Raw genomic sequence first — 26,491 nt, 5'->3', positions numbered from 1 at the left:
GTCTTTCTAAGGGTCGGAAAATTCATGATTTTTAGGAAATTGCAAAAAAAGTTTTTTTAAGGGTAGGACTTTTTTCAAAAGTGGAAGAAAATACTTCAAAAAGGTCTCTCTAAGGGATTACCTTTTCAGTAAAAATCTGTCTCTATAAGGGTCAGGATTTGAAGGTCCGACACGCACATACCCAGCATCCCTCAACCCTAGTACCTCCTTCCCCGGGACCAAGACTAAAACTCATCAAATAATATCCAAATAAAAACGTCCATGATGTTCACCCTGGAATCGAGGGTGGACTTATATCTGGTTATGTCAAGCAGGTAAAATAAGTTAATTTTAAGATTTAGATTTTTTTCAATATTGGTGTGATGGTATTTCTTATTTTTTTATGTACAATTTGTTGTTATAAATTCTATAAATAAAGTTATGAATAATTTACAATACCAACAGGCTAATGAAAATTTATAAAGAGACATCGTTCGAAAATTTTATTGTTCTGGAAATGGTTTCTCCAGTAGGAAGGAAAAAGCAAAAAAGATGAAATATGACAAACAAATAAGTAAATTTTGCAGAATTTGATAATTTACAAAATTTACAAAAAAACTTTTTTGATGTAAATTATTCGAACTACGTACGTATATACACCCCTGTGTATATACACCCACCTTGTGGACGTAATTTTGTTCCAAGTGGGAAAATTAGCATACAAAGTCAACCCCACCTGGGTCACCACATTGACTTCCATTTTATCCCCATTTGAAATTCAATGGAAAAAATTGCACTCCAAAACCACCCCTATTGGATATTTTGAGGTTGGAACAATGGAGTTTTCATTTCCATTTGACTTTCGATAGAAATTTTAATCCCCATTGTTGGGAAAAAGTTTCAACGGGGCTGTGAATAGGAAATATTCAAATAGGCGAATAGCTTTTTCAAGACTCAATAAATCACAGTGCACTGAAACCTATTTCGATGTAAATTAACAGACTACGTATATATAAATAAATAATTGTTTCCTAATTTTAACAAAACTTTGTCAACACCATGTAGCAATTTCTACTTCGGTTTCATTGTCTTTTGCAAATTCAACGTGTGCCGTCCCTCCAGCCGTCGGTTGTCGAACAATTAAGATTTGTCCTGGACTGTTCTGATATCTTGGTCCCGATGAGCTCTCATCACCACTTTGAACATCATTCGCGAAACGAACCTTCTTTTGACGTCCTGAAAATGAACGACGTCTTACAACTCTAGCAGCACCACCAGGATCTGCCGTACGACGAATTTTCTCATTGTCCGAATAATCACCGTTGTTGTTATAGTAACGATCCGTCAAGTCGGATTTTTGACGTCGCATCATATATTGGTTATAAGAGGGTAGAGGTGGTGAATCACTTTGCGATGAAATCGGTTTTTTATATAGTGAAAAGTCCTCTTGCGGCTGTTGAGGTATATCGACACGCATAAGTGGAGCCACTTTAGCCAACGGCGTCGGTTGTTGATTTCCCGTCGTCGTCGTTTTTCGTAATATACCCGAATTATTGTTTAAATCGTTCTCGGTTGGTGACGAAGTTCGTTTTACTTTACTAGCGTCTGGTTTCCGCTTAGGGATTTTAGGTTTTTCCATAAGGAAATCTTTAGGAACAAAGCCTTCTTTTCCACTTGGGTTTCTTATCCACCACCACTCACCATCAGAGGGATCTAAAACTGTCACGTGTTGACACGTGAGTATTGTTACGTAATTTTCTTCTTGTGCAATAAAATCAGATTTCACAATCATAACATTGTCTATTGAATTGTTATGACGTTCGATTTTCTCAACAAAAGTCGTTTCTTTCTCAACATTATCAACAAAGTTTGTTTGTTTTTTAATGCTATCATTACTGGTGTTTTTTTGAATACTTTTTCCCAACAAAATATCCGAAACTGATTGTTGACTGTCACCGGTCACTTTCTGCGGTACAAGTGGGGACAGTAGTTCGTCTTGGTTGTTCCCGTTGTCATGTGACATTGGCTTAACATTCTTCTGTATGGAATTCAAACTTGAATTACTGTTTGAAAGTCTATGTTTCTTTAACTCTTTAATTTTCTGTTCCATTTCATGGTCTCGATGATTCGAACCATCGAGCAAGGCATCACTACTAGAAGATTTTGTCTTTTGCATTGCTGTTTTTGTTTTATAGACTTGTGCAAAACCACTTAAGTTTGTCGACCTTTCGTTATTGTTAGTTTCACGTAACATTATTTGTTTCGATTTAGCAACATACACGTCTGAAGAAGCACTTATATCTGCACTGGTTCGTCTATATCGCAATCTATTAGTTCCCGTACGAGTCTCATAGTCCGAAAAAGAACGATCTTCAGTTTTAGTGACTTTTTTAACTTTCAATTGTATACTTTCAGTGTCCGTAGTGTTGCACGATTCATCTTCTGAATCAGAGCTATCAGATGGTTCAATATTCCAATCCTTATACCAGTTCACTTGGTAATGATCACTCAAACTGTTTGTACGTTTATGTTTATTAAGTGATGTTTTACTACCATTTCGTTTGTTATTCACTTTCACGATACTACTGCTATAAGATGATGAAGATAACTCTGAATCACTCATACGTGATGATGAAGATGTTTTACGAGTGTTTTTATCTTTTAACGAGCCTTTTGAGGTGATTTTACGACTGAACGCTTTTAGTTTATTCATGTCTCTATCGCTATTGGAAAAGTCTTTAAGTTTGCGTTGAGTGATGGGCGATAAAATTCGGTCGATGCTACCACGGCTTGTTTCACTTGTAGAACTGTTCGATAGTCGACGTCCTCCTAATGCAGTTGCCGGTCGTTGGAGGTCTGCAGGGTCAACAGTATCAAAGGAGCTTGCTCGATACCGATCTAAAGCTGTCGCAGGTCGTTGAAAGTCGAATTCGTCGCTGACATTCACGGAAGCAGCTCTTGTTTTTGTTTGTCGTAAGGGTGCAATAAAATCGTCTTTCTCTTTCCGATTTTTCTTTTTACTACCGATAGCAGCAGAAATTGGTTTTAGTATTTGATCGTATGATTTGCTTCGTCCACTAGCGACGAAGGCTTTATGCTCGTTGCTCGTTCCCTCGGCAAAATAATGTACGGGTGCACGTTTAGTGATGGTCGGGGACCCACTCTCTGTTCGCGTCGCTACAGTATCCGTTGGCTCTACTGCGGCAGCTTTCCGTGGTGGATTTTCTGGTGGTAAATCAAATGAAATCGAACGTTGTTTTCGAACAGGTTTTTCAATAGGTTTCTCTTCAAGTTCGTCAACTGAATTCTTCTTTTGTTGTTTATTGCCGAATAATCGTCGTCTTGTTTTGGGTGTTGAATCAACTAATGCTAAACTTGAAGATGTCGATGAAAAAGGAACAAAACCTGATTTTCCTTTTTTGTTTTTAACTAAACAGTTCCCGTCTAAGACGTATTGTAAATAAACGATATCACCCTTACGGACGATGAGTTCTGTATTCTCTTTATTCTTCTGTGGTGTATAATTGTTAATAATATTAACTTTTAAGCACGTCGGTGTTACTTCGTTTGCAGATCGTAAAATGGACAATAACTCATCCTTGGATAAGCTTTTACAATCGATTATCGGAGTTAAGACTTCAGTGTCTTCTTTAGTTGGTTTACGAGAAACTGTTGTAAGGTTAGATTGCTCCTTTTTGTCTTTCTTGCTTAGTTTTTTGGTTCTACTTGGTGTAGATGTTGCAGATTCTGATCTGACGTTATCGGTTGATTTTGTAGCACGAACTACTTTCTTAGGCAACTTTGGTTCGATTGGTTTCGATGTCTTTGGGGGTTTTTCGTCAGATGTTTTGACAACTTTCGTTTTTGTTGTTTTCTTGTCAGTTTGTGGTGTTGAGGTCTTCTTTTGTGTTGCAATTGATGTTTTTGTTTTGACTGGTTTTGTGGAAGGAAGAACAACTTCTGCGTAATCTTCTTTTCTGTTTTTGGATCGTTTATCGATGTCAATTTCAGTATCGGATAACGATCCACTATTTTTCTTTTTCTCTGTAGAAAGAATGAAAAGAAATATGATCAATTAGGCTGTTCTTTTTCCCCACTTGACACACAACGTTGTTTCAACGTCAATTTAACGTTACTTGGACGTTGTGAATATTAGATAAACGTTGAAAAAATTTGTGTGCCAGCTGGGTACCCAAATTGTCCAAATCTCGAAAGCTTACCATGAAAACTTTATTAAACTCGTTCAGTATAGCCTGGTACTGTACCACCCACCCACGGGCGTTTTTTATATTTTGAAAACGGCTTTGATTTCTGACGTACCGTGGTTTTTGGAAAAAATTCTTTAGAAAATATTAGTTCCCAACAGCACTGTAGGAGTATAATGTGAAACCTATGAAATTATATTTATTTCGGTTCACAAACGTTTTTCAAGTGTGAAAGTGCAAACCACATTGGTAGTGATAATTATCTTAGAAATATGTAAGAAATTTATTTGAAGTGTGATAAATGGGCTGTGTCCCTCATAAAAATCAAAAAAGATTTTCAAAAATTTTCAAAAAAGAAGAACATCGAAAACTGACAAAATGAAAAGAAGAATCTTGATCTTCTTAAATAAGAAAATGTTTGATGAGCTATACAAACAAACTATGACCCTTACAGCATATAAGAATACAGCCCCTTCTCACCAACCCACTGGGACCCCTCCCACTGGAAATATTGGCCAAAATATTGTCCCCAGTCGAAAATTATACTCTAATTTTTGAAAAATATATTGCGATTTTTCTATCCCGACTAAATTTTCTGGCTTGAAAACAATAGAATTCAAATCCCCAGCTATGAAAAAACAAAGAAATTTCAATCCCCCGTCGAACTTTCATCCGTTAATTTTATCCCTACATGCTGAAAAAATCCCAGCGGGTCTGTGAGAAGGGAGCGTAACAACGGTGCAACATCAACATAGTAAATGTCAATATTTTTCTCGTAGGAGTAAACAAAACAATAACAAACAAAACAATAACTTACTAGCGCTTATGCAAGCTAAAAACGCTATCCCCTTATAATTCAAGGCGTGCGTCTAACAAAAAAGAACTTTGCACTGTAACGATATAACTTAATTGGTGCTCTAGATTAATACTAATAAAACAATATCAAGAGATTATCGATCTATAAATGCTATATACTTTCTCATATGACTTTTGGTGGTCAAGTCAATTTCATCAAGAAAAGACAACAAATCTACTTTTGAAAAGATATTTAGGGTATTGTTTTTAATAACTCATCAGATTATCCCTTAGGTTTTATACTGTTTATCTTATAATGTTTGAGTTTTATAAACTATTAAAAACATTTTGATTCAAAAGCAAATGAGAAAGTTTAGTGAAACAACATTATCTCAAAATCGTTGTAAATCAAACTTGAAATCGATTTGAATATTAAATTTTCAGACAGTAAGATGATCCAAGACACTGTAATTATTTGAACCTTTTAGAGCAAATAAACAAAACAAAGCCTAATAGTGTGTAAACCTTTTCTCATATTCAATAATCTAGAGAATTGGGCACGAATTGGGAGCAGAAATTTTGAAATTTTGAAATACTTTATAAGCGAACGTGAAAATCAGCGTTTAATATTAGCCCGGTTTATTAATACAAACCAAGAAACCTCATTTCAAACAATGTTTGCAAAGTGGTTCAGGACATATCAACGGTGCAATCTAACCTAAAAGAATATCTATCAGCAACTGAGCCAAATTGACAACACCTCTGAATTTGTGAAAAATCAAGATAAAACGAAAACCAAATGGCATCAACTAATTTTACAACATACCATGGTCTACACATATTTATCTTGAAAAACCTATTCAGCCTTAGTAGGCCATTATACAGGCTAAAACATCTCCACTTAAAAGATTGAAATTTTAATATATAAAATGGTTCCGTTGAAACATTGAGAAATTGGAATTTTTGGAACTTGAAGTTTCATGCTGTTTGTATGAATTTCTAATCAACATCCTTCTTATTGTTTCAACGAAAACAGCTTCAGAGCTTTCATCGAGCATTTTTGGTGCCAAGAAGAATTAGGATCTAACTTAACCAACATCTATCAGCAACTGAGCCAAATTGACAACACCTTTGACTCAAATAATTTGTGAAAAATCAAGATAAAACAAAAACCAAATGGCACAACTAATTACAACATCCCATTGTCTACATATATTTATCTTTAATTTATTTACGTATTAATACTTAATTAAAAAGAATATAGATAAACAGATAATTAAAAATTTCATCAAAAAATCAAAATAGTAATTCAGCATGTGGCAATGCATATTGTCTGACTGATGTTAGCTTTTAAAACAGAACTTGTATCTATTGATGTCAATGGACGGTTAATATCAGTTACACGTTGTTTTTTTTTATTAAATCCAAAGTTTCTGAAGCCTTTGTTCTTAACAAAGTTCTTAACCTTTTAAATTTTAAGCCTGAAAATGTTCTAAACATGTACTTATTTTCACCATTTTCGGAGCATATTTTCGCCCTTTTCCTAAGAAATCGGCTGTTTTAGAGTCTGCAAAGTCTTAAAATGTTCTTAAAGTGTTCTTAATATCTTAGCCATTATAGCCTTATGTTCCTATATAGTTTGTTCCTATAAAGAAAATATGTACAAACAATATGCAATCGGCAATTCATTAAGATAATTGATTTAATTGCTTATCTTAAGTATGTCTCATTTTGATTACAAACCAAGCAGCCAACCACTAAAGAGGATTTAATTTTTTATAAGAAAAATTGAGAATCTCAGAAAAAAAGTTTCTTCACTTTCAAATCTTTAAATTGTCATTGAAATTATGGCAGTGATATTAATTAAAATTTTAATCCATGTCTCGTTAAAATATGCCTTTAGAGCTAATTTACAGTTAACGCTCACTAATTCGACGTTCTACTATTCGATGTGCTTCACTTATTGATTTAAGATAAGTTAACATTGAAAGTCACCATCGACAAAAACCTCTCGTAGACGATGCTCTAATATTTGATACGCTCCCTTATTTGATGAAAATCCAATTCCCCTTGAAAATCGAATAAGAGAGCGTCAACTGTATATACTTGAAAATTTCAAGGCAAGTTAAATCAGAAATTAAAACTCATACACAACGGTGTATATAAACTACTGGTGATGCCAAAAAACAAAAACAGTTTCTAACAAACGATCAAAAACATGCAATTAAAACATTCGTTAATTATGTATAATGACACGTGGTTGCTTGGCTTGTTCACCAAATGGGTTTTAATTTGTTCGATCCTTCCGATTCTTATTAAGGTATCATTTCTCATTTGCATCCTTCCCCTTTTTTTAACCCGAGGCTATGTGTGTGACACAGCGGCTTGACGAGGAAGTTTTTTTCCTGTAATGAAGATACTTGGACAACTACTTCTGTTTTAAGGAGGCGTACGGGAGTCAAGAACAACCGAAATACTGTCACAATTTTCTTGGATTGCCGTCAACACCGATATAAATTATTGCTAAAGTCCTTATTTTGTCACAGCATTGTATGTTTGTCACTGAGATAATGTCAAGTTTTATACTTTATCCGACCATCAATGATCCGACACTCCGACAGAAAGATGTGTATAAGATACTATATGTAGAAACGACCATCGAGCTTAAAGCCCGAATGGGCTAGAGAGGAATCTTCAACTTTTCTCAAGCAAGAATAAATGAAACCTTAAGATTGGCGCCGCATTAAGAATTTTTTTTTGAAAAACACAGTGGTCACGTGTTTTGCATGGGAAATAAGTGGCTTCATTTTCCTATTCTGGAATTTTGGAACTAGTCCCTTCGGGGCTTTGAAATCAATAAATGAATGTTGCAACAAGGTTTCGTACAAGAGTCTAGAAAAATTTGCAAATCCCGACAAATCAATAACTCATTAATGCCTGTGAATACCAAACAACAATCTTAAGATCTTCAAAACAAACTCAATCAATACCGAACCGCACCCGTGACAATTTCGCAAAATAACAAAAAATTTAACGTTCCTTATTGCCCTATTAAATCCAAAAATAATGTTTTTTGGAAGGAACTTGTTTAAGTAATTGATTCTTTATGACACTTTAAAACATGCTGTCACTGGAAAATCTATCAAATCTAAGTGTCCACAATGAAATCTTGATAAAGATTTTTAAACGACTCGAGGCTGACAAAATTATGATTTTCAAGAGAAATTGAAGGGCTTAGGCTTTACATCGTTTTCAAAATATAATTTTATTCTTTATTCGGAAATCAAGTTAATTCATTCTGCCCAAATTATGCAAATTAGGCGTGTCTCTCGGAACATTCGTAATGACAATTGTAAAACTTGGTGACTAGCTTCAGGAAACCACCAGTTGTTTAACTCGATTTTGAATAATCAAGGATAGACATTGCACGTAAATGGGTTCCCATGAACTATTTACCAAAATTAGATTATTTAAATCTTGCTTAGTGAAAATGTATCGTGACTATAGTGTTGCACTTCGACTGACAATGACAACCTTGTATGCTCAAGAACTGTCTTTACACTGTCTAGGGCTGTCTAAATCCTTTTAGTGGCTCAGTCAGAGCCCCGGTGCATATCCCATTGAAAAGAATTGCCAAAATGACCTAATTTTTCAACCCGATCAATATCATAGCCACTCTGGTAGGTTTCCAAACACCAGGTCACTGAGATAGGGGTGTTTTTATTGTTACTTCAGTGCCGTAGCAACTGGGGGGGGGCAAGGGGGGCTATGCCCCCCCAATAATTTTTTCAAAAATGGTAATTTTGCAAAATGCAAAGTTTTTCTTTTTTAAATTGTCATAATTGTCACAATTGAGTGCATTTTCAAGCAATCTAGAGCTCAAATTTTCAAAATTTTCCCCCTTCGGCCAAACCATGGTTGGCCCTCGCGGTGTCACTAAACTCCAGCCCCCTCAATATGAAAATGCTTCCTACGGCACTGTACTACTAAATTTAACCTTAAACCACCTCCAATAAAGCTAAGCTCATTTCCCATACCGGTAAATGTGGAATCATGAATACTCGTGAAAAGATATAACATTTTAACTAGTCACATTGCAAAAAAAAAACAGTCACATAGCCAAGCTTGCTTTAAATGTCGAAAACCCATGAAATATCGTTTCTCTGGGATGGCTTACAAGTTAATGTCAATAGACAACAACATATCTTAATAAATTTGACCATGAAATCAAAGATCAACCAAATGAAAATGCAACCTTTGAGATCAGGAAATTGACTTATGCTTTGGCAAGATAGAAAATCTAAAAACAATCCACTTAAATTAACTATTTCGAAATGCTTAATCGTTTATTACATATTAGCTATTAATTTATCCTATACAAAATTCCTGTTTCTTTAAAGAAAATCCAATCCTAATCTAAGCTTTCCAAGACAATTTTTCAAGTCGTTGTTGCCAAGGAAAAACAGCGTGTAATTTCCTTTCTGGCTTTGGTTTAACTTTAGATTGACTTGGCAGAAGAACAAAGAAAGCTTGGATCTACTTGTTCTATGTCTGATCAACTTGCGAGTCTTCAAAAGAGCTCCCCAAAGATGATGTTTAATTTAAAAGCTGTGAAGTTTTCTAATGAAGTATTCCAAACAAATAGTTTTTTCTTATTAGCTGCACTGTTAAAAACTATAAACTCATTTTGAAGTTTTCCCAATAGATTTTATTTACAAAAACAAAACTGCTGGTTAGTAATGAATGGTTTATTCATTTTTGAAGGAAGAAATTTATCCTGTTTTGGAATAAATCTTTATTTTGGTAAAGAAATTTTAAAATATTTCCATGAAATTAATGCTCCTTTATTCTTCACGCCGAAAAGGAAGAAAGAAAGAAATCATCGTTAAAATTCATCAATAATATTCCCGTTATATGAAGTGAAAGATATGGCAACGAATCCTTACATTAATTTTCATATCATTAACAATCTATTAAACGAAAGTTGTATATTTCAACCAAAAAACGTAGCGAAGTAATAACTTTCATTTAACAAAATGTTCTATGGTCAGAAATGTCGAATGAAGATTCTCAAATATAATAATCTTTTCATCAGACGAGCCATTCTCTATCTTGAAATTACTAGACATTGAAATGGGCGGTTAAAGTTTAAAGGATTAATTTCAAAAGTATTTCAAATCTGACAGACAGTATGACTAAACATTGGGATTGAGATATCGATCAGAAAGAAATTATCTATCATTACATCAATCATGTATGTTTTATCAATTTAAGATTCGTTCAATATACAAGATACGCTCCTCTCGTCAACCCGGGACACAGTTCCAAATGAACCTAATTTCTTCCCTACAAGACATACTCATTACGCGACTTGCTTACTGACTTTAATGCTAATTTACCCGGCATACAATTCCAAATGAAATCATTTTTCTTTCATCTTCCTTCTCTACTCCCAGCTGACACACAACGTTGTTTCGACGTTTTTCTAACGTTCATAACGTCCATATAACGTTAGAAAAACGTTGAAACAACGTTGTGAGCCAGCTGGGCTTTTAGTAAGGCTTAGTGCATCCCCGAAAATTCGCAAAAAACAAGGCAATTCATGATGGTCCTAAAACTGGCAAAAAAAGTGACATCAAACTACAAATTGTATTGAACCAAGAATGGTATGAAGATGATTGTCCTTAAAAACTTATTGGTTAATTTTACACTATCACTGAGTCGGGGGGGGGGGGGCGTACGGGTTTGACGGTGTGACGGTATGAACCCTTTTTTCCGTCGGTGTTTCGGTGTTTGAAGAAAAAAGTGACGGTATTTCGGTGTCAAACATGCCATGCGGTGACAAAAATAAGGATTTTACCAAATTTTGCTGTCGGTGTTGACGGTAATCCAAGAAATATGCGTCGGTATTTCGGTGTCTGCGACCCCCGTACGCCCCCTTCTGAGTAAGGACCGTTCTAAAAACACATGAACTCTTTCCTCTTTCAAACTTTACCTCTTCCGGGTCCTTTTTAGTTCGTTTTTTTTTACGCTTTCACTAAATCCATCTATCTAATCTATTTTAATTTCAAACTATTCAAACCTCAAGCACGTTTCATTCTATGTCAGAGTATGGCGTAATTTAACCAAACAAACTGATGATTATATATCATGTTATAAAATAATATCAACCACAAATCAAGGGCATCTAGCTGGCAGTCTTTTTAATTATTTTTCCTTTCAAAACCAAACAAACAGAACGCGGCCCACGCATATAAAATATGAGAAGGATTGAACAAATATTTTGATCAGTAGTGCGTTGGATACCAACGATAGCTAGATAAGAAACTAGGTAATGTTAGTTTTACAATGGATTTTTGAGAAACTAATTTCATAAGCGTCTAGACAAGGAATGACCTTTGATTAAAATTTTGTAAGATTGAGAAACCATCTTTAAACTCTTCAAGCAACCCAGTAATAGAAAAATTACCCTGTGGCCAGCAGTCTAAGAAAGATTAGGAGAAAATCGGGAATGGACTCTTGGGAGAGACTCAACAAGATTCCCCTCCTAGGTAAGAAAAACCATTTTGATTTTTTATCCACCTTTGAAGTAGTAATACACGTTAAAACCGACCCTTCAAAGTCTGCACCTACCTCCACCTCCCTCTGGTGACCAGAAAGATAAATGGCTAAGTAGAGTGTATTGAAACACAATAAACACGCTTTTTTTATAATAATACACTTTATAAGAATGTCCATGATGAAAATGGCCAAAAAATTAAATGCTAAGAATATGACCATCATGGAATTTGGCTACTCAAGCTAAGAATGCCATTTTAGAGCATTTTCGATTATAAATTGTCAATTATCCCAAGTAAGGCTCGTCCCTTTCACAAAAATGCCATTTTATGCTTGAGACGTATGTACTAAATGTTAAATCTAGTCTGAATTAGGATTTTAACCTAAGAATGCTGTAAGAATAGGATGTTTTTCCCAAAAAAGTTAAGAATATCCATGATGAAATGGATTTACACCATTCTTATAAAAAAAAGCGTTAAATGCTTTAAATTTCAATTTCAATTATCTCTCTCTCTCCGTTAAATTCAGCGTCAAAATTGGTCAATTTCAGCGCAAATGATATTTTTGACAATATACGCGCAACGCATGCAAACTCTCATACAGCGTTTATATTATCAATCAATAAATCTAGTGTTTTCAAACTCTCAAACCATACTTCATGTTTATCAAAGGTTTCAATCTTGAAATCACATCAATTTACATCTTTAGAACAATATTTCAATTCTCTTTTTTAAAACATTTCCCGAAAGTTTATAAATTTTCAAATCGCGTGTATTGCTGATGAAACAATCAATCTTGTTTTTTGAGTGAATTCTTTTATCTTTTTGTCGGCACACATAGCAAAGGAATTTGAGAGCGCGCAAGAGAGCTAGTCTTTCCGAGTAGATTTTCGTGATTGCTTACAGCGTAGCTTGCAGCTCAAAAGCAGAAACAGCTTTCCATTTCATGATATTCCTGATGTAATGTTTTACATTGAAGCACCAAGAATAGCCTGGGTGTTTTTAGTTTGATTTGCAAACCTCTATAGATACATCTCCTATAAGAAACTTTTTTCGCTAGAGGATGAGCAGAAGCCTAGGGTGTTTTCAAATATTTTATTGTTTAAATTCAAATTTGCCGTACTTACTTATAACAATCCAAAAGTCCTCTAAACAATCTGGAAACGCCAGAATAATGGCTTTACCGCAACAATTTCCGAATTTTTATTTGGCGCTTTTGGATTGTTATAGGTAAGTACGGTAGTGGTAAACACACGGTCATTTCTAGACGCTTCCGTATTTAAAACATTACGTCATGAATACCACGAATACAACTCAAGCTTAACACTTCCCTAAGGACACTTTTAAACTACACTTGACATCTTAAATGCACTTGATTCAATTTTTTTGAATGAAGTGTACAGACAGACAAAGCTAGAAATTTAACATTTCACGCTCTCCAAACATTAACAGTCACTCGTCTATAAAAACTGTCTCATTTTTTTCTGAGAGGTGAGTAAACTTTTTTAGTGCGTGACCGAATCTGTATACTTTACTGATATGTGTACTACTCAAACATATAGGTAGCGACCGTGGTGCAGTAGTAAAGCATCCGCCAACGGTGAGCAAGCTTGTGGGCTCAACCCCCAGCCAAGTCATACCAAAGATTTCCAAAATTATACTATATGCCTCTCTCCTTGATACTCAGCAATTAAGAGAAGGATCAAGGGTAAGTGGAACAATAGAGGTAGAAAGAGTGGCACCCTCCCCTACCTTTGGGTAGATAGCTATCGAAAGAGGTGCCTTGCGTCGCCTCCGACTGCGGTCGCATGAAATTCAAAATGCCTAATATGTAAACACACAATTATCACTGTTGTGAATATGTAATTTTATAGCAATGAAATCTGTTTGAAAACGAGGACAACAGTAAATTTATTACAGACATATAGTCCCGTATCACAGAGGAGGCCTCCAGTGGAGACCCTGATCACGCTATCACGCCAAAAAGGTTCTACTGACAACATCAAGCCAATAAAATCGTCTTATCACGCCATCAAACAGAAAGAAAATTGAAATCAAAGATCATGTCATCAAATCAACAAAAGACCTAATCACAACATCCCGCAAACCACTGAGATGGCCTCAAAGAGCTCCTTCCCAACCACTAGCGGATTTGAGGCAATAGAGCAAGTACGTCGGAAACATGCGAAGGAGTACAACGCTCGTTAAAAGACAATGAAAATGCCATTACATATCTCTCCCTCTGACAATTTCGAAGTGGTCTAAAACCGCCTATGCAAACTGAAAAGTTAGTTAGCATCCCACTATATATATGTTCAAAATCTAATCTTCTTTAGCTACGCAGCTAAGAACATGAGATATAGGTATCATAAAAGTATCAAAATCCAATTAAACTTTAACTTCCAGATGCTAAATCTCATCAAAAGCTCCCATATAAAATCCTAAAAGATTAACGCCAATATTGATAAGACTTTAACATCCTTTTAACAAAACAAACTTTTTAATCAGGATTAAACAATTTTTTAAGTTTGTTGGTTTAACACCATGATGAAAAAGCGGAAATCGGCTCTCATTTGTGACCCAAGACATATCCATGGATGTGTCTTTTATACCGACCGAATCATATCAATAAACTCATGTACACGTTTTTTTGTAAAAACAATCTATATAAGAACATAAGGCTTCGATGGTCAAAACGTTAAGAACAAGTTAAAGAACATTTTAAGGCTTTGCAGAATCTAAAACACCCATTTTCTTATGAAAATTGTGAAAAAATGCTCAAAAAATGGCGAAAATAAGAACATGTTAAGAACATTTTTAGCCTTAAAACTCAAAAATTTAACAACATCCAAAAGCTTCAAATTTTTTGGATGTTTTTATAAAAAAAAAACGTGTATGGAAGACATTATTGGCGGTGGAGCACTGAAAAAGTCAAATGCCATAGTGAAATTACATGAAAAAGCTTCCCTACAAAACAGCAAGCAAGAATCTGCCTTACCAAAAAAGTTTTTATAAATCATCGGTTCTTTTTCAACAGTATTTTGTGAGAAAAGTTATCTTCATGGCATTCTAATATTTGGACAACGTGAGAGTTAGCAAATACATTTAACCTTTGGGATAAAAACACGATGAAATAAGGTCAATAGAGACTTTTTTGATATGCCATAATAAATTTACTAAACACAAATATTTCTTTGCCCTCTGGGTTGAAACAAAGTTTGCACAACATGTTCCATCGGTATAGATCAAAGGAATTAAAAAAATTATACATTTCAGGCCCTCAATATTTCTTAAACAAAAAAGTCTTAGAGAGCGCTCATTAGTGACAGCCCAAAACTACAGTGTCGTTTTTCAAATGTCCACCAAGCATACCTGGCGAATAACGTTATTTCGACGTTTATCTGACGTTAGAATATCGAGATTTTACGGACGTTGCTTTAAGATCTTATGCTAACCTCGATAATAACCTCTGAAATTTTTCACTCGCACTGTAGCGTTTTTTTATAAGAACAAACTATATAAGAGCATAAGGCTTCGATGGCCAAAATGTTAAGAACAAGTTTAAGGCTTTGCCGACTCTAGAACACCGAATTTCATAGGAAAATGGACAAAAGTATTCAAAAAATGGCGAAAATAAGAACATGTTAAGAATACTTTTAGCAGGCTTAAAACTCAATAAGTTAAGAACATCTCAAGGCTTGGGATATGTAGCGTGTTGGCACGACCAAGTAAGACTGAAATTGCTAAAAAACATTTATTAGAAATTGTGGTGTTAAAATAGGAAAAGGCACAAAATTTTGTGATCATAGAGCATTTTCCGTTCCCCTTGTTATTCTGCGATGGCTTTAAAAAGTCAGCAACCATGCTGATGCCCTCAAAACACTCAATCTCCAAAGGGGAAATCAGGGAAACCAGTCCAAATTTTGAAAAAATGACTTTTTGCCAAAAATTCAAATCAGTTCGATAAATTCAAACTGTCATCATTCAAAATATCTCATGAATGATATCGCTCTTTAAAGATATCCTTAATCTTCAAGTGTGATAGCTCATTAAACAAACACTCGAGATTTAAACAATTTCATCGTCATCAATCGAGATCGAGAATATCCTGCGATGGAGCGCTTTATATATCAAATAAGGAAAGGTATATACAATTCTTCACACACTCCATCATGGTGATTTTCTTGGTCATGTACCGCTAGAGAAGTGGGTTTGAAGAGCCTTTAAGAATTCGTAGGTATGTAACGTTTGGATTATTAGTGATATCCTGTAAAAAAAGTAGGAAACCCACGTTGACGACGAGGCGAACTTTTTCACTGAGTGTACTTATTTTAGCCTGCAAATCAGACAATTCCAGGCTTTTTAGGCTGCCAAAAGGGTGTTTTAAGCTCGAAACGAAGGAAGATATGATGCAGCCTAAAGCTTATTTTGCAAACACCAGAGCCCTCATTTAACGTCATACGAAAGTTGTATATTTCATAAAGCGCTAAACGGTTGTTTGCCAGTTAGGTATTCGGTTCACAAAAAATGGAATAAATTCAATGAACAAAATCACACAAAAGAACACCTTTCTTCGATAAAAGAATCAAAATGAAATTGCAAAAGTTTTATGCCGTCATTCTCGTTCAAATGGTAAGTAAACGTTTCAGGCAGTAGTCGGTCACTGATTTGCGCATTATATTGATATACAATGTGATTTAAGTATAGATCTATAACACAACCCGTTATCAAAGTTAGGGTTAATCAATCAGATTACTCTATTGCAGCCTATCATGATCGAAAATCTTAAGTCTAATGAATCGTTTAATACGGAATCAAATGATATAAAGCTGCAATAAATTGATGCAAAGCACCGCGTCTGTTTTTTTAATTATTTCGAACTGTCTAATTGGTTTAAGACAACGATCTTTCATATACAACGATGCTTAAATGCCTATTTTATCATCGTTTAAAAGATTTCTAACAAAGAATTAGCTGTCATTTTTCTAAAACCGTCCAATCCATTTTGATAGAGTTTGATGCCGAACAAATGCATTTGTCTGATCATTTCAAGATCTTGAATGTTAAATTTTGGTTAAGATCGGAAGAAACCAGGAGGAAGATTTTAATTGATTCAAAAGGCGATAGTAAAATCCCCAAACCCAAACCCTAATCCCAAAATCACCTCAATTTTCTGAGATGCCTTGAAGTTTTTACAAGATACTTCACTCTTCACTAATTGATCATTTAAGTGATAGAGATGACGCGTTCTTTAGAAAAAGTAATAAGATTCTTTTATTACATCTTAACGACCAACCAAATCAAATAAGAGCTTGTAAAAACTCCAGCTTGTCCCAATTTTCTAAACCCAACTGCTTAAATGAATTCCGTTTTGACCAAGAGAAACATGGAAATCTTTGAGACGGAGGTTTCTCAGAGTCCACAGATGTACAATTAATTTTTTTTCTCAAAGAGATATAACTTCATAACCTGCATAACTTCTTTCCTATTTTTTCATTGTCTTTCAAATATGCAGTATCGTGTGCCGTGTGAAAAAACCTCAAAAACATACTGTAAGTACCATTATGAAAAACGCAATGTAGATTTGTTGATGAAGACCGAAATTCGCCTTTCCAAAAGCCGGCTGAACCCAAAAACTAGCAGAAAACAAACTCAATAAGAATATATGTCAACAAATGTTTGAATACTATCACTATGCAAGCCTAATATAAAGACTGCCTTAGCAACACATGTGCAACACATCCCAAGCCAATACCACAAACATAAATAACCATTTCAAAAAGACACCAATATTTTATGTGTATTTCTTACTAACACTACTCGGTCCAATACCAGTCAATCATTCATGAAAATCTAAAAACTCTGCCAAAAATCATCAAAGTATTTCTCATCAAATTTTCTCATAGCTTCTTTTCCCACGTGTGAAAATACGATCCTTTATTGACATTTTGGCGCGTCAAACCACTTTAGATTTATAAGTCAACTTATCAAGCGCGTAATCAGAAACTTTTTCTTTTACACGCTTTTTATATAAAAACAGACTTTATAAGAACACGAGGTTTCGATGACTAAAATATTAAGATCAAGTTAAGTATAAGGCTTTCTAGACTCAAAAAAAAATCTCCTAAGGAAGATACTTAGAACCAGCAAAATACTCCACAGTATAGTAAATATAAGAACACATTTTAAGAAAATGTCAGGCTTAAAACTCAAAAAAATAAGAACATCCGAAAACCTCAAGAATTTTGAATGTCCTTATAAAAAAAGAAAACGTGGACTGTTTGATCAAGATTTTTGAAGTCGAAGGATTCACATGTTGTCATGAAATCTTTCTAGACATAATTCCTTAAGAAAAAAGGAAAATTCTAGTGAGACTTGTGATTTTTGACAAACCCTTACTATCCTTACTATATTTAAAAGATATATGTATGGAGAATCTATCGAAATCTCTTTGATAGAAATTCAACTTATTTTACACCAATACTGTACCCATAGAATCTGGGTTATTCTTTCTCTTTAACACATTCTCTTGCATCAGGATTGCACGTTTTTTATAAAAACAGACTATATAAGAACACGAGACTTCGGTGGCCAAAATGTTAAGAACAAGTTAAGAACATTTTAAGACTTTGTGGACTCTAAAACACCTAATTCTTTAGGAAAATGGACAAAAATACTTGTTATGAATATTTTAAGGCTTAAAACTTTAAGAACATCGAAAGGCTTCAAAAATTTTGGATGTTCTTATAAAAAAACGTGTATGGAGAATCCATCAAAATTTCTTTGATAGAACTTTAACTTATCCAACACCAATGCTGTACCTATAAATTCTGGATCATTCTTTCATGACAAACGGAATTATAGAATATAGTTACAACATAACTTTCATTCCATTTTTCATTTTTCAAAAGTTCTTCAAGGAAGTCCAATATATGTCAATTAGTGTTTTATGAGTTGTTTAGAAATACCTCACACCTTTGCTTAAATTGACAACTCTAGGTTGCATAGCAATCTTTACAAGAACATTCTATCACAAAACAAATATCAAGTTCATCAAAACAAAAGAATTTTGATAGAATTGATGAAGTGTGACTCAAATTAAAACATATCCAGCCATCCTAAATTTTCCTTTTACCCTCCTTTGAGACCACCTTATTTTTGACCATTTTAAGTAACTCGGTAACTCTAACATATGTAGGTTTTTTATAAGAACAAACTATATAAGAACATAAGGCTTCGTGTTGGCCAAAATATATAGAACAACTTAGAACATTTCAAGGCTTAATGGACTCGAAAACTCCAAATTTCTTTACGAACACAAAAAGTATTCATAAAATGGTGAAATTAAGAACATGTTAAGAACATTTTTTAGGCTTAAAACTCAAAAAAGTTAAAAACATCTGAAGGCTACAAAAACTTTGGATGTTCTTATAAAAGAAATGTGTTAGCTCTCTTTATAAGAAAATTGATAAAATCCTAAAATATAGATGTCGCCTTTTTTATGGGTCGAGACAGACCTAACTCTTAATACTACTGTAATAAACCAGGCATAATGGGATCAGCAAATATTTTAGTATATATTTTAACTAAAGACACGGCTTTCCAGATTATCTTTTTTCTACAAGAACATCCAAAATTATATGAAGCCTTCTGAAGTTCTTAAGTTGTTGAGTTTTAAACTTAAAAGTGTTCTTATTTTCACAAAAATATTTCAGTGAAGTTTCCCTAAAAGATTGAGTGTCATGTTAACATGTTTTTATTTAACAATTCCGTGAGTATTTTTGTCCATTTTCCTTAGAAATAGGATGTTTTAGAATCCGCAAAGCCTTAAAATTAAAATATTTTTAGCTTGTTTATCATTTTGGCCATCGAAGCCTTATGTTCTTATATAGATTGTTCTTATAAAAAATACATACAACGATTGTCAATGTCAATAATGTCCATAAAACGCTATTACGATTACGCAATCATTCTGATGTTTTCCACAAAAGAACGAGCCTCACTTTTATCCCAGCCAGTTATTTTGGATCAAGGAGACAGGGGTGCGTTTAACTTTTCTAATCTAGTCTAGAGCACTCTTCTGAGCTGACAAATAACGTTGTTTCAACGTTCATCTAACGTTATATGGACGTTTTGAACATTAGATAAACGTTGACTCAACGTTGTGTACCCTAGCTTTACCTTTCTAGTCTCAGACCACGTTCAGACGTTACGGTTTCGTATAATTCCGGTATGTATTCTGTTACGGGTCGAGAGTGTTCATATTCAGGTTTCGGAACGTTTCGGAGCAAGAAAGCGGAGCAGTTCCGTTCCGATGAAAATAGTGGAGCAAAACCGTTTCGATCTGGTTTGCTGTGTAACGTCTTCTTTTCTTTGACTTTTTCAGTTTTGACGTTCACACAGTGTTTCGGAACCATTTTGTTTCGGAACAGAACGGTACCGTAACGTCTGAACATGGTCAGTGTTTCGGAACCGTTTCGTTTCATTTCGGAAAGAAACGGAAGGTAGCGTGTGAACGTGGTCTCAGTGACAACACCCTTTTATGCAAATGTTAATACTGCTGTGAAAAGTAGTCATATACCAATTTTCAAAAAAAAGGAAGAAGCTATATAGTGAACCTAAAAAGCTAAAAGCTTCTTTTCAATGTTATCATGAAATACATTGAGACCTATCTTTTCCCCTGCTGTGAAAGTTCTACCCCTCTATTTCATTTGTATACATTTTTTAGAAAGGACCAAAATTTGAAGATAACAAATTGTTTCTGTTAGAAAATTTTTTAAATTCATTTTCGAACTTTTATTTAGCATACTGTGAATCTTTTTTACCTCAAAAGCAATTTGTTAAAGTCATTTATCGATCGGAAATTTTAATTTACTTCAATAAGTCGATTCTAAAACTTGACAAAAATCTACCAAAGCAGGAGATCAGAAGAAAACACGAGTCAAAATGTATCTAGCACTTTTGTAAATTGTAAATAAGATCAAAAACAAGCTGGAAAAAAAATTCGCAAAAATTGGGCAATCGTCTCTTTCCAAAATATAGAATCATCAAATAAAAAAACTCTTAGACTGAATCCTATTTGCTAAAATTTTCGAACCAAAAACAAATAAATCAATGCATGACGCGAAACAATGTCCAATATGATGCATTAGAGTAAGGAAAATTGTCCCCCATAAATTCCAAACATTTGCTGAACGCTTTGCATTCTACATAACCTTCTAAATATGGAATACATGATTTTTTAAATAAGAATATCCAGAGATTTTGAGCCTTTCCGCAGAGCCTTAAGAATGTTCCTAGCTTATTCTTGTTGTTTCAGCCATCGAAGACTTATGTTTGCTTATATAAAAAACTGTTCAATACCTTCCAACACTGTTTGTAAACTTCTTAGTTGGAAGCTTCCGTGTGATATATTGGCAAAGAGTTTCAATATAATTGGCAAACAGTCGAAACAGAGTGACAAGCTGTGTTAAGTTATTTAATGATAGTTTTAATGTTGGATTTAAAGTAATTAAATTCCATAAAACCCTGACTCCATAAAATTGAATCTTGTCCTGAAAAGATGCGTGGGCAGGAATAATTCTTTTATGAAATGTTGTTCTTAAAGTTACAAATAATTATGAATGTATTAAAACTCAGAATTATGCAAATCTATTCGAGATTCATTCATCAATGTTTAAAAATTGAACAAAACTATCCCCACTGGATTTTTAGCATTGGAACAATTGAATATCTACCCCCATTGATGAAAGACAGGGGAATGATATGGATTTTTCTAAGATTGCAATAGGATCCAATAGGATTCAAAGAGGGAAATATTTTAAATCGATCATAATCCAAGTAAGAATTAAAAATCAATTATAATCCATAAAAGTTGTTTTAACGTCAATTTAACATGCATAAAGGCCAGTCTCCACTTTCGCGCGACATGAGCGAGGTCATTGGTGGTTGAAAAATGAAGCAATTCCATTGGTCGAAATTGACGTGACGGACGAAAAAAGTCCAAATTCCTTCAACTTTTATTTTGTTCGTGCGAAACTTTTTCATGATGTAATCTTTTCTTCCGGCAAAAAAGGTTAAGAAAAAACTGTCGCCCATGTCGCACGAAAGTGGAGACCGACCTTAACGTCTAAACATAACGTGAGCCCAGACATTAAACCAGCATTGCGAGTCAATCTATGAACGCTCTTTAAGACTCTCATGAATCATAAAAAAGGAATCGAAAAATCCACTTTCTTTCCACCAAACTTTTCTTCACAATGGTCTACTTTGAATACGGCAGAAACCAGAAACGGCAGAATGTAAAACGTGCTAATGTTCTTTAATTTGCATGTTTCAAATGTAAGGCCTGTTTTACACTTTATTTGAATAAATTTGACGGAAATTGTTACATCACAAGTGTGAGGAGTTAAAATAATGACCGATCAAAATAATAAATATAGTCAAGACAAAGGTTGAGTCTATCTAAATACCTTTTGAGTTCAAAGGAATCATGTGAAATCGGTCTATGCGTTCTCAAATACAATATTGTAATATATACTGGATCTTTAATCTTAGAAATATCTCGTGAAGATCTACCCTTAACATTTCTTGACAGTTTTATGACGTCATAATTAGATAGATATCGTTAAATAAGAACATAAACGAAACGGACAGGTTTAAAAAAGGGGGAACCGCGAAATTAGATTGACGGAAAAAGAAATACATTAAAGTAACCGCAAAGTTTGTGATTTTCCTTTTTAAAATGATGTTTTGCAGTTATGCTGACAGGAGGCAATAGGTCATAAATCAAATACACGTTTAATTTTTTATAGGAACATCCAAATTTTTGAAGCCTTCGATGTTCTTTACTTTTTGAGTTTTAAGTCAAAAAATGTTCTTAAAATGTTCCTATTTTCAGCATTTCGGGAGTATTTTTGTGCATTTTCCTAAGAAATCGGGTGTTTTAGAGTCCGAAAAACTTGAAATGTTCTTTAAGTTGTTCTTAATACTTTAGCCGTCGATGCCTCTTACATAAAAAACATGTAGCCGATTGGCATAGAAGAGGGATACTGCCCGTTGTTGCTGTCAATAATAAAATGTTGATTTGCGTATTTGATTAGTAAACAGCTGTGTTCTGTTTTTTTCTTGGACATATTATGTGCCAAATGGGTTTCGTCATTCTATGATAAGCCTACTTTTGATTTATGTCCGAAAATATCATTTGATTTGAAGAAAAATTGGCAAAACACTGATGCTTGTTATTTTAGATGAAAAGGGGATGCCAAAAATGTTCCGTAAGACACTTAGCCGATGTTTGAATAGTCAAATACCCCAAAACTAGTTTTTACAATCTGAGCTCATGAACATTCACTATGTAGCATGTAGCCCTGAGTGTTCACTTTTTTACCTCTGAAGCCCAATATACTTAAAGTGCAAGACTTGAAAGCATGAACATGTTGAAAGTAAACAGGTAAATGGAGAATAGAAAATCCTTCTCAAAAGGAAGGCAATGACTCATATATTTCATTTATATATTCATTTATATATCAAACAACGATGCGAAATAATTTGAAAAATTTTCATAATTATATGTATCCAACACAACAAATGCCAGAGATGACGGGAAAATATTATCAATACAGCTAGGGAACATAAGGAAGGGAAAAGTCCAAAAATAACCGAGTAGTCCGTTGAATGATTAAATGCGAATGTTTTTATTATAAGAACAAAGTCTATAAGAACATAAGGCTTCCATACTAAGTATAGTAACTAAAAGCATATTAATAGCCTTGTAAGAATATTCAAATTATTTTCAAACTCTGGAACATGTATAACAATCTGAATTTTAACAATAGAAGAATAACCACAAAATGCTGAAACTGGAAATGTCTGAAAACTTGAAATCTAAAAGAAGCTAAGAACAATTTTTTTGTGAAATGTTCTCATAAAAAGAAACCAGTGAACAGTATTATAGCATACACGTTTTTTCATAAGAACATCCAAATTTTTTGAAGCCTTCGGATGTTCTGGTTCGCAAAGCCTTAAAACGTTCTTAACTTGTTCCTTATATTTTGCCCATGTAGTTTTTTCTCATGAAAATACAACTTGCAGCATAGTATAAGAAAGCCGCGGCTGGAATGAGTACAGCTGAATTTCTGTTGTTCTATCTATGTCGTAAGAACGAATTTTTTTATTGTTCAGTGACAATTTCCATTGTCAATTTAATTTGACTTTTAACAAACTCCCTCGTTAGACGTAATTTTGCTCATAAACGCAAATCTCTTGATAATTCACGCATTCAAAACATCAAAGTAAAAGAAAAGACTCTTGGATTAAAAGTACTAGAACGTCAGAATATCAGTGCTTTAAGAACTTGAAGAAAATTGAGTGCCTCGAAATGCCTTCCTTATTATTCTGAAAAATTATTACTGGTATTAGTAAATAAATATTCAAGCTGCATTCTGTGAAAATTCCATTCGAAAAACAACAGTATTGAGGTGACAGCAAGCATTCAAAGTTTAACATTTGAAAATTAGTTCTTGTAATAAAATGTGTGTTACTTGGTCCTAAATTTATAAAAATTTATTTGGAATTTATAAAAATATACTTCAAATAAGGTAATAAGAGAGGATAGTGAGAAAAATTTGAGACTTGAAAAGTAATTGTACTTCAATTGAATATTATGAACACTTTAAAGGTTAAGGATTTTGTTACCTTCGACTTAGTTCTTATAAACCACGGAGACACAGATAGAACATCCATTTACGACAAAAACAATAGCGTAATCATTCCAGCCGCGGCTTTCTTATACTATGCTTGCAGTCTTTAAATGTTAGAAATAGGGTATTATAGACATATCAATGACATATAATGACTTTGTTAAAAAAAAAGCTATAATCCTAGGTATTATCAAGTAAGTCGGTTAACGATCAACGCTTTAAACTAAACATTCACTGCTTGAACCTGTATGCATAAGGATAATGACGTCATAAATTCTATCGTTTCCGCCCCTCTTGGTTACGCACTGAGTTCTATCTCACAAGCATTTGATTCATTTCAAATATTTGTCTCAGTCTAGAAATTTACATCGCTGTACCAGCAATTCTAAACCTCGAATGTTTCATTCAGTTTATTTGCAGGAAAAAGTAGTTTTCGTAATCGGCGTTAGATGATGATGTAACAAGCAGGGGTCTTAATTATTAGGCCTGGTGAATGGCAAATTTGAACGGTCCAAGGCACGAAATAAAAAACTATTTGCCAGTCTAAAAGCCGGATGTACCTTTTCACACCGATAAACTGACAGAGAAAACGCCTAATACCGTCACACCATCAAACACATACGCCCCCATATAGTATTAAAGCCGTAAGTTGACGAGGCGTTATTTCCAAAAATCTATCATTATGCCCCTATACCTTTTTATTTGAGATCACCGATTTAATTTGATGAAAATCTTACTTGATACCCTTTAATCGGTAAAGCTTAAGGGATTTATTTTTAAAAACTCGTGGTGACAAACCTTACTTAAAGTGTAGGAGGTATAAAATTGAAAATCGTAAACAAATATACGAAACGTAAACATACAGAGATTTTAAAGCAGGACTAATTCACTGACCTTTATATTCATAATATGCACCATTGCAATGTCTTCGACATCACGGACCCAACAGCTGATTGTGATTGGTTGCAAGTGGTAAAACCAGTCAATACGTCACTTGCAACCAGCCAGCTGTTTGATCCGTTGAAGACATTGCAATGATACAAATAATGATACCCTTTACTCGGTAAGCGAAATCGTTGATTGTAGTTTTAAATGGAAAATTTCATTGAATTGCAGTGACCCACATCGAGTAGTGCTTTCATTAGGGTACCACTTTTCAAAGAAACCGCTCCGACCAAAGATTGCTGATATAGCTTGGTCCAAGGAATGTAGAGTACAGTGGAAAAATATAAATTGGTGTCCTAATCTGAAAGTACTTTTAGGTTTGTAATTTTTCATAATTTAAAGTAAACTTCATTAAGATTAGGATTATTAAAGGTTTTGTTTATAAATAAGAGTGATATCGTTTGCTACTCATCAATTTTAATTCAAATACTTTTTCACATTCGGTTGACACGGATGTGGCGCAAAATGGATCAGAAAGAGGAAAAGATAAACATTTTTTGCTTATATCAGCATAATATAACAATAGGCAAACACTGTCCTGATATGAAATATGCGTCTGATATGAAACGGGAACACTTATCACTGAACACTTTATCATTTGATATTCCAAACCTTGAACTCTTTTAACTCCTTCAGTACTTTGGGAAACTGAAATTTAAGGATTTTTAAAACCTTGGTACGGAAACTTCAAATGCATTTTTTTGACTTTGGCTAAGGGAAGATATGTTATGATTGGGTTCATTGGAAAGCTCTTTACAACTACAAGATGTATCTTTTAAGCTTGCCGTCTTTGAATTAAGTTCTATGCTGACAGCCGAAAGATTCGTTCATAAATAAAAAACATTTAGCTGGGCAGTATGTACTGAAAAAGTTAAAAAGAATTAGAAAAATCAATGTGCCAAAAATACAAGTGAAAAAGATAAAAGATAAAAATAAAATTTACCTTTGCTTCCCGTACGCTTCCACGGCATGCTCTCCAAATAAAAAGACCAACTTCAATTTTCACTAGAAGTTATCGTAAACCAGATTGGTATCAGGCTCGAGTTGGTATCAAAAAATATACCATATGCCTTCCTCACTAACTCAAACGATGGTAAAGTCAAAATACATGAAGGTTCAGTCAAAACAAAAAACGCAAGGAGAAAAATATCCTGTTTATAAAAACCCATTGAAACTTGAGTAAAATCATAATAAAATAATAAAAAGGTAGTAAAATCAAAAGCAAAAAATTGTCAGGTATGATTGATGAGAAAATTTAGGACAAAATAAAATTCCAAAGTCTATAAAGGAATTAATCAGCCTTAAGATA

General features: G+C 34.0%; 1 protein-coding gene across 1 annotated transcript; it reads right to left on the bottom strand.

Moving 5' to 3' along the window:
- Window positions 1-922: 922 nt before the first annotated feature.
- On the bottom strand, window positions 923-26,168 carry LOC136811967 (nucleolar protein dao-5-like). The gene is made up of 2 exons (XM_067068571.1): window positions 26,126-26,168; window positions 923-4,023 (listed from the first exon to the last, which is right to left on the bottom strand). The coding sequence occupies exons 1-2, from the start codon at window positions 26,151-26,153 to the stop codon at window positions 1,031-1,033; spliced, it is 3,021 nt and encodes a 1,006-aa protein (XP_066924672.1). The 5' UTR covers window positions 26,154-26,168; the 3' UTR covers window positions 923-1,030.
- Window positions 26,169-26,491: the final 323 nt, after the last annotated feature.

Source organism: Clytia hemisphaerica, unplaced genomic scaffold, assembly GCF_902728285.1.
Source record: "Clytia hemisphaerica strain Z4C2 unplaced genomic scaffold, Clytia hemisphaerica genome assembly, whole genome shotgun sequence".
Taxonomy (NCBI): domain Eukaryota; kingdom Metazoa; phylum Cnidaria; class Hydrozoa; order Leptothecata; family Clytiidae; genus Clytia; species Clytia hemisphaerica.
The sequence above is the reverse complement of the archived record's forward strand: the minus strand, read 5'-3'. Positions and strand labels throughout refer to the sequence as shown.

Bases quoted from the DNA above. Each gene is read 5' to 3' on its own strand.
- LOC136811967 (XM_067068571.1), bottom strand. From the start codon at position 26,153: ATGCCGTGGAAGCGTACGGGAAGCAAAG. The intron at 4,024-26,125 runs GTAAATTTTATT...TTCTTTCTACAG, and splicing joins GAAGCGTACGGGAAGCAAAG to AGAAAAAGAAAAATAGTGGA.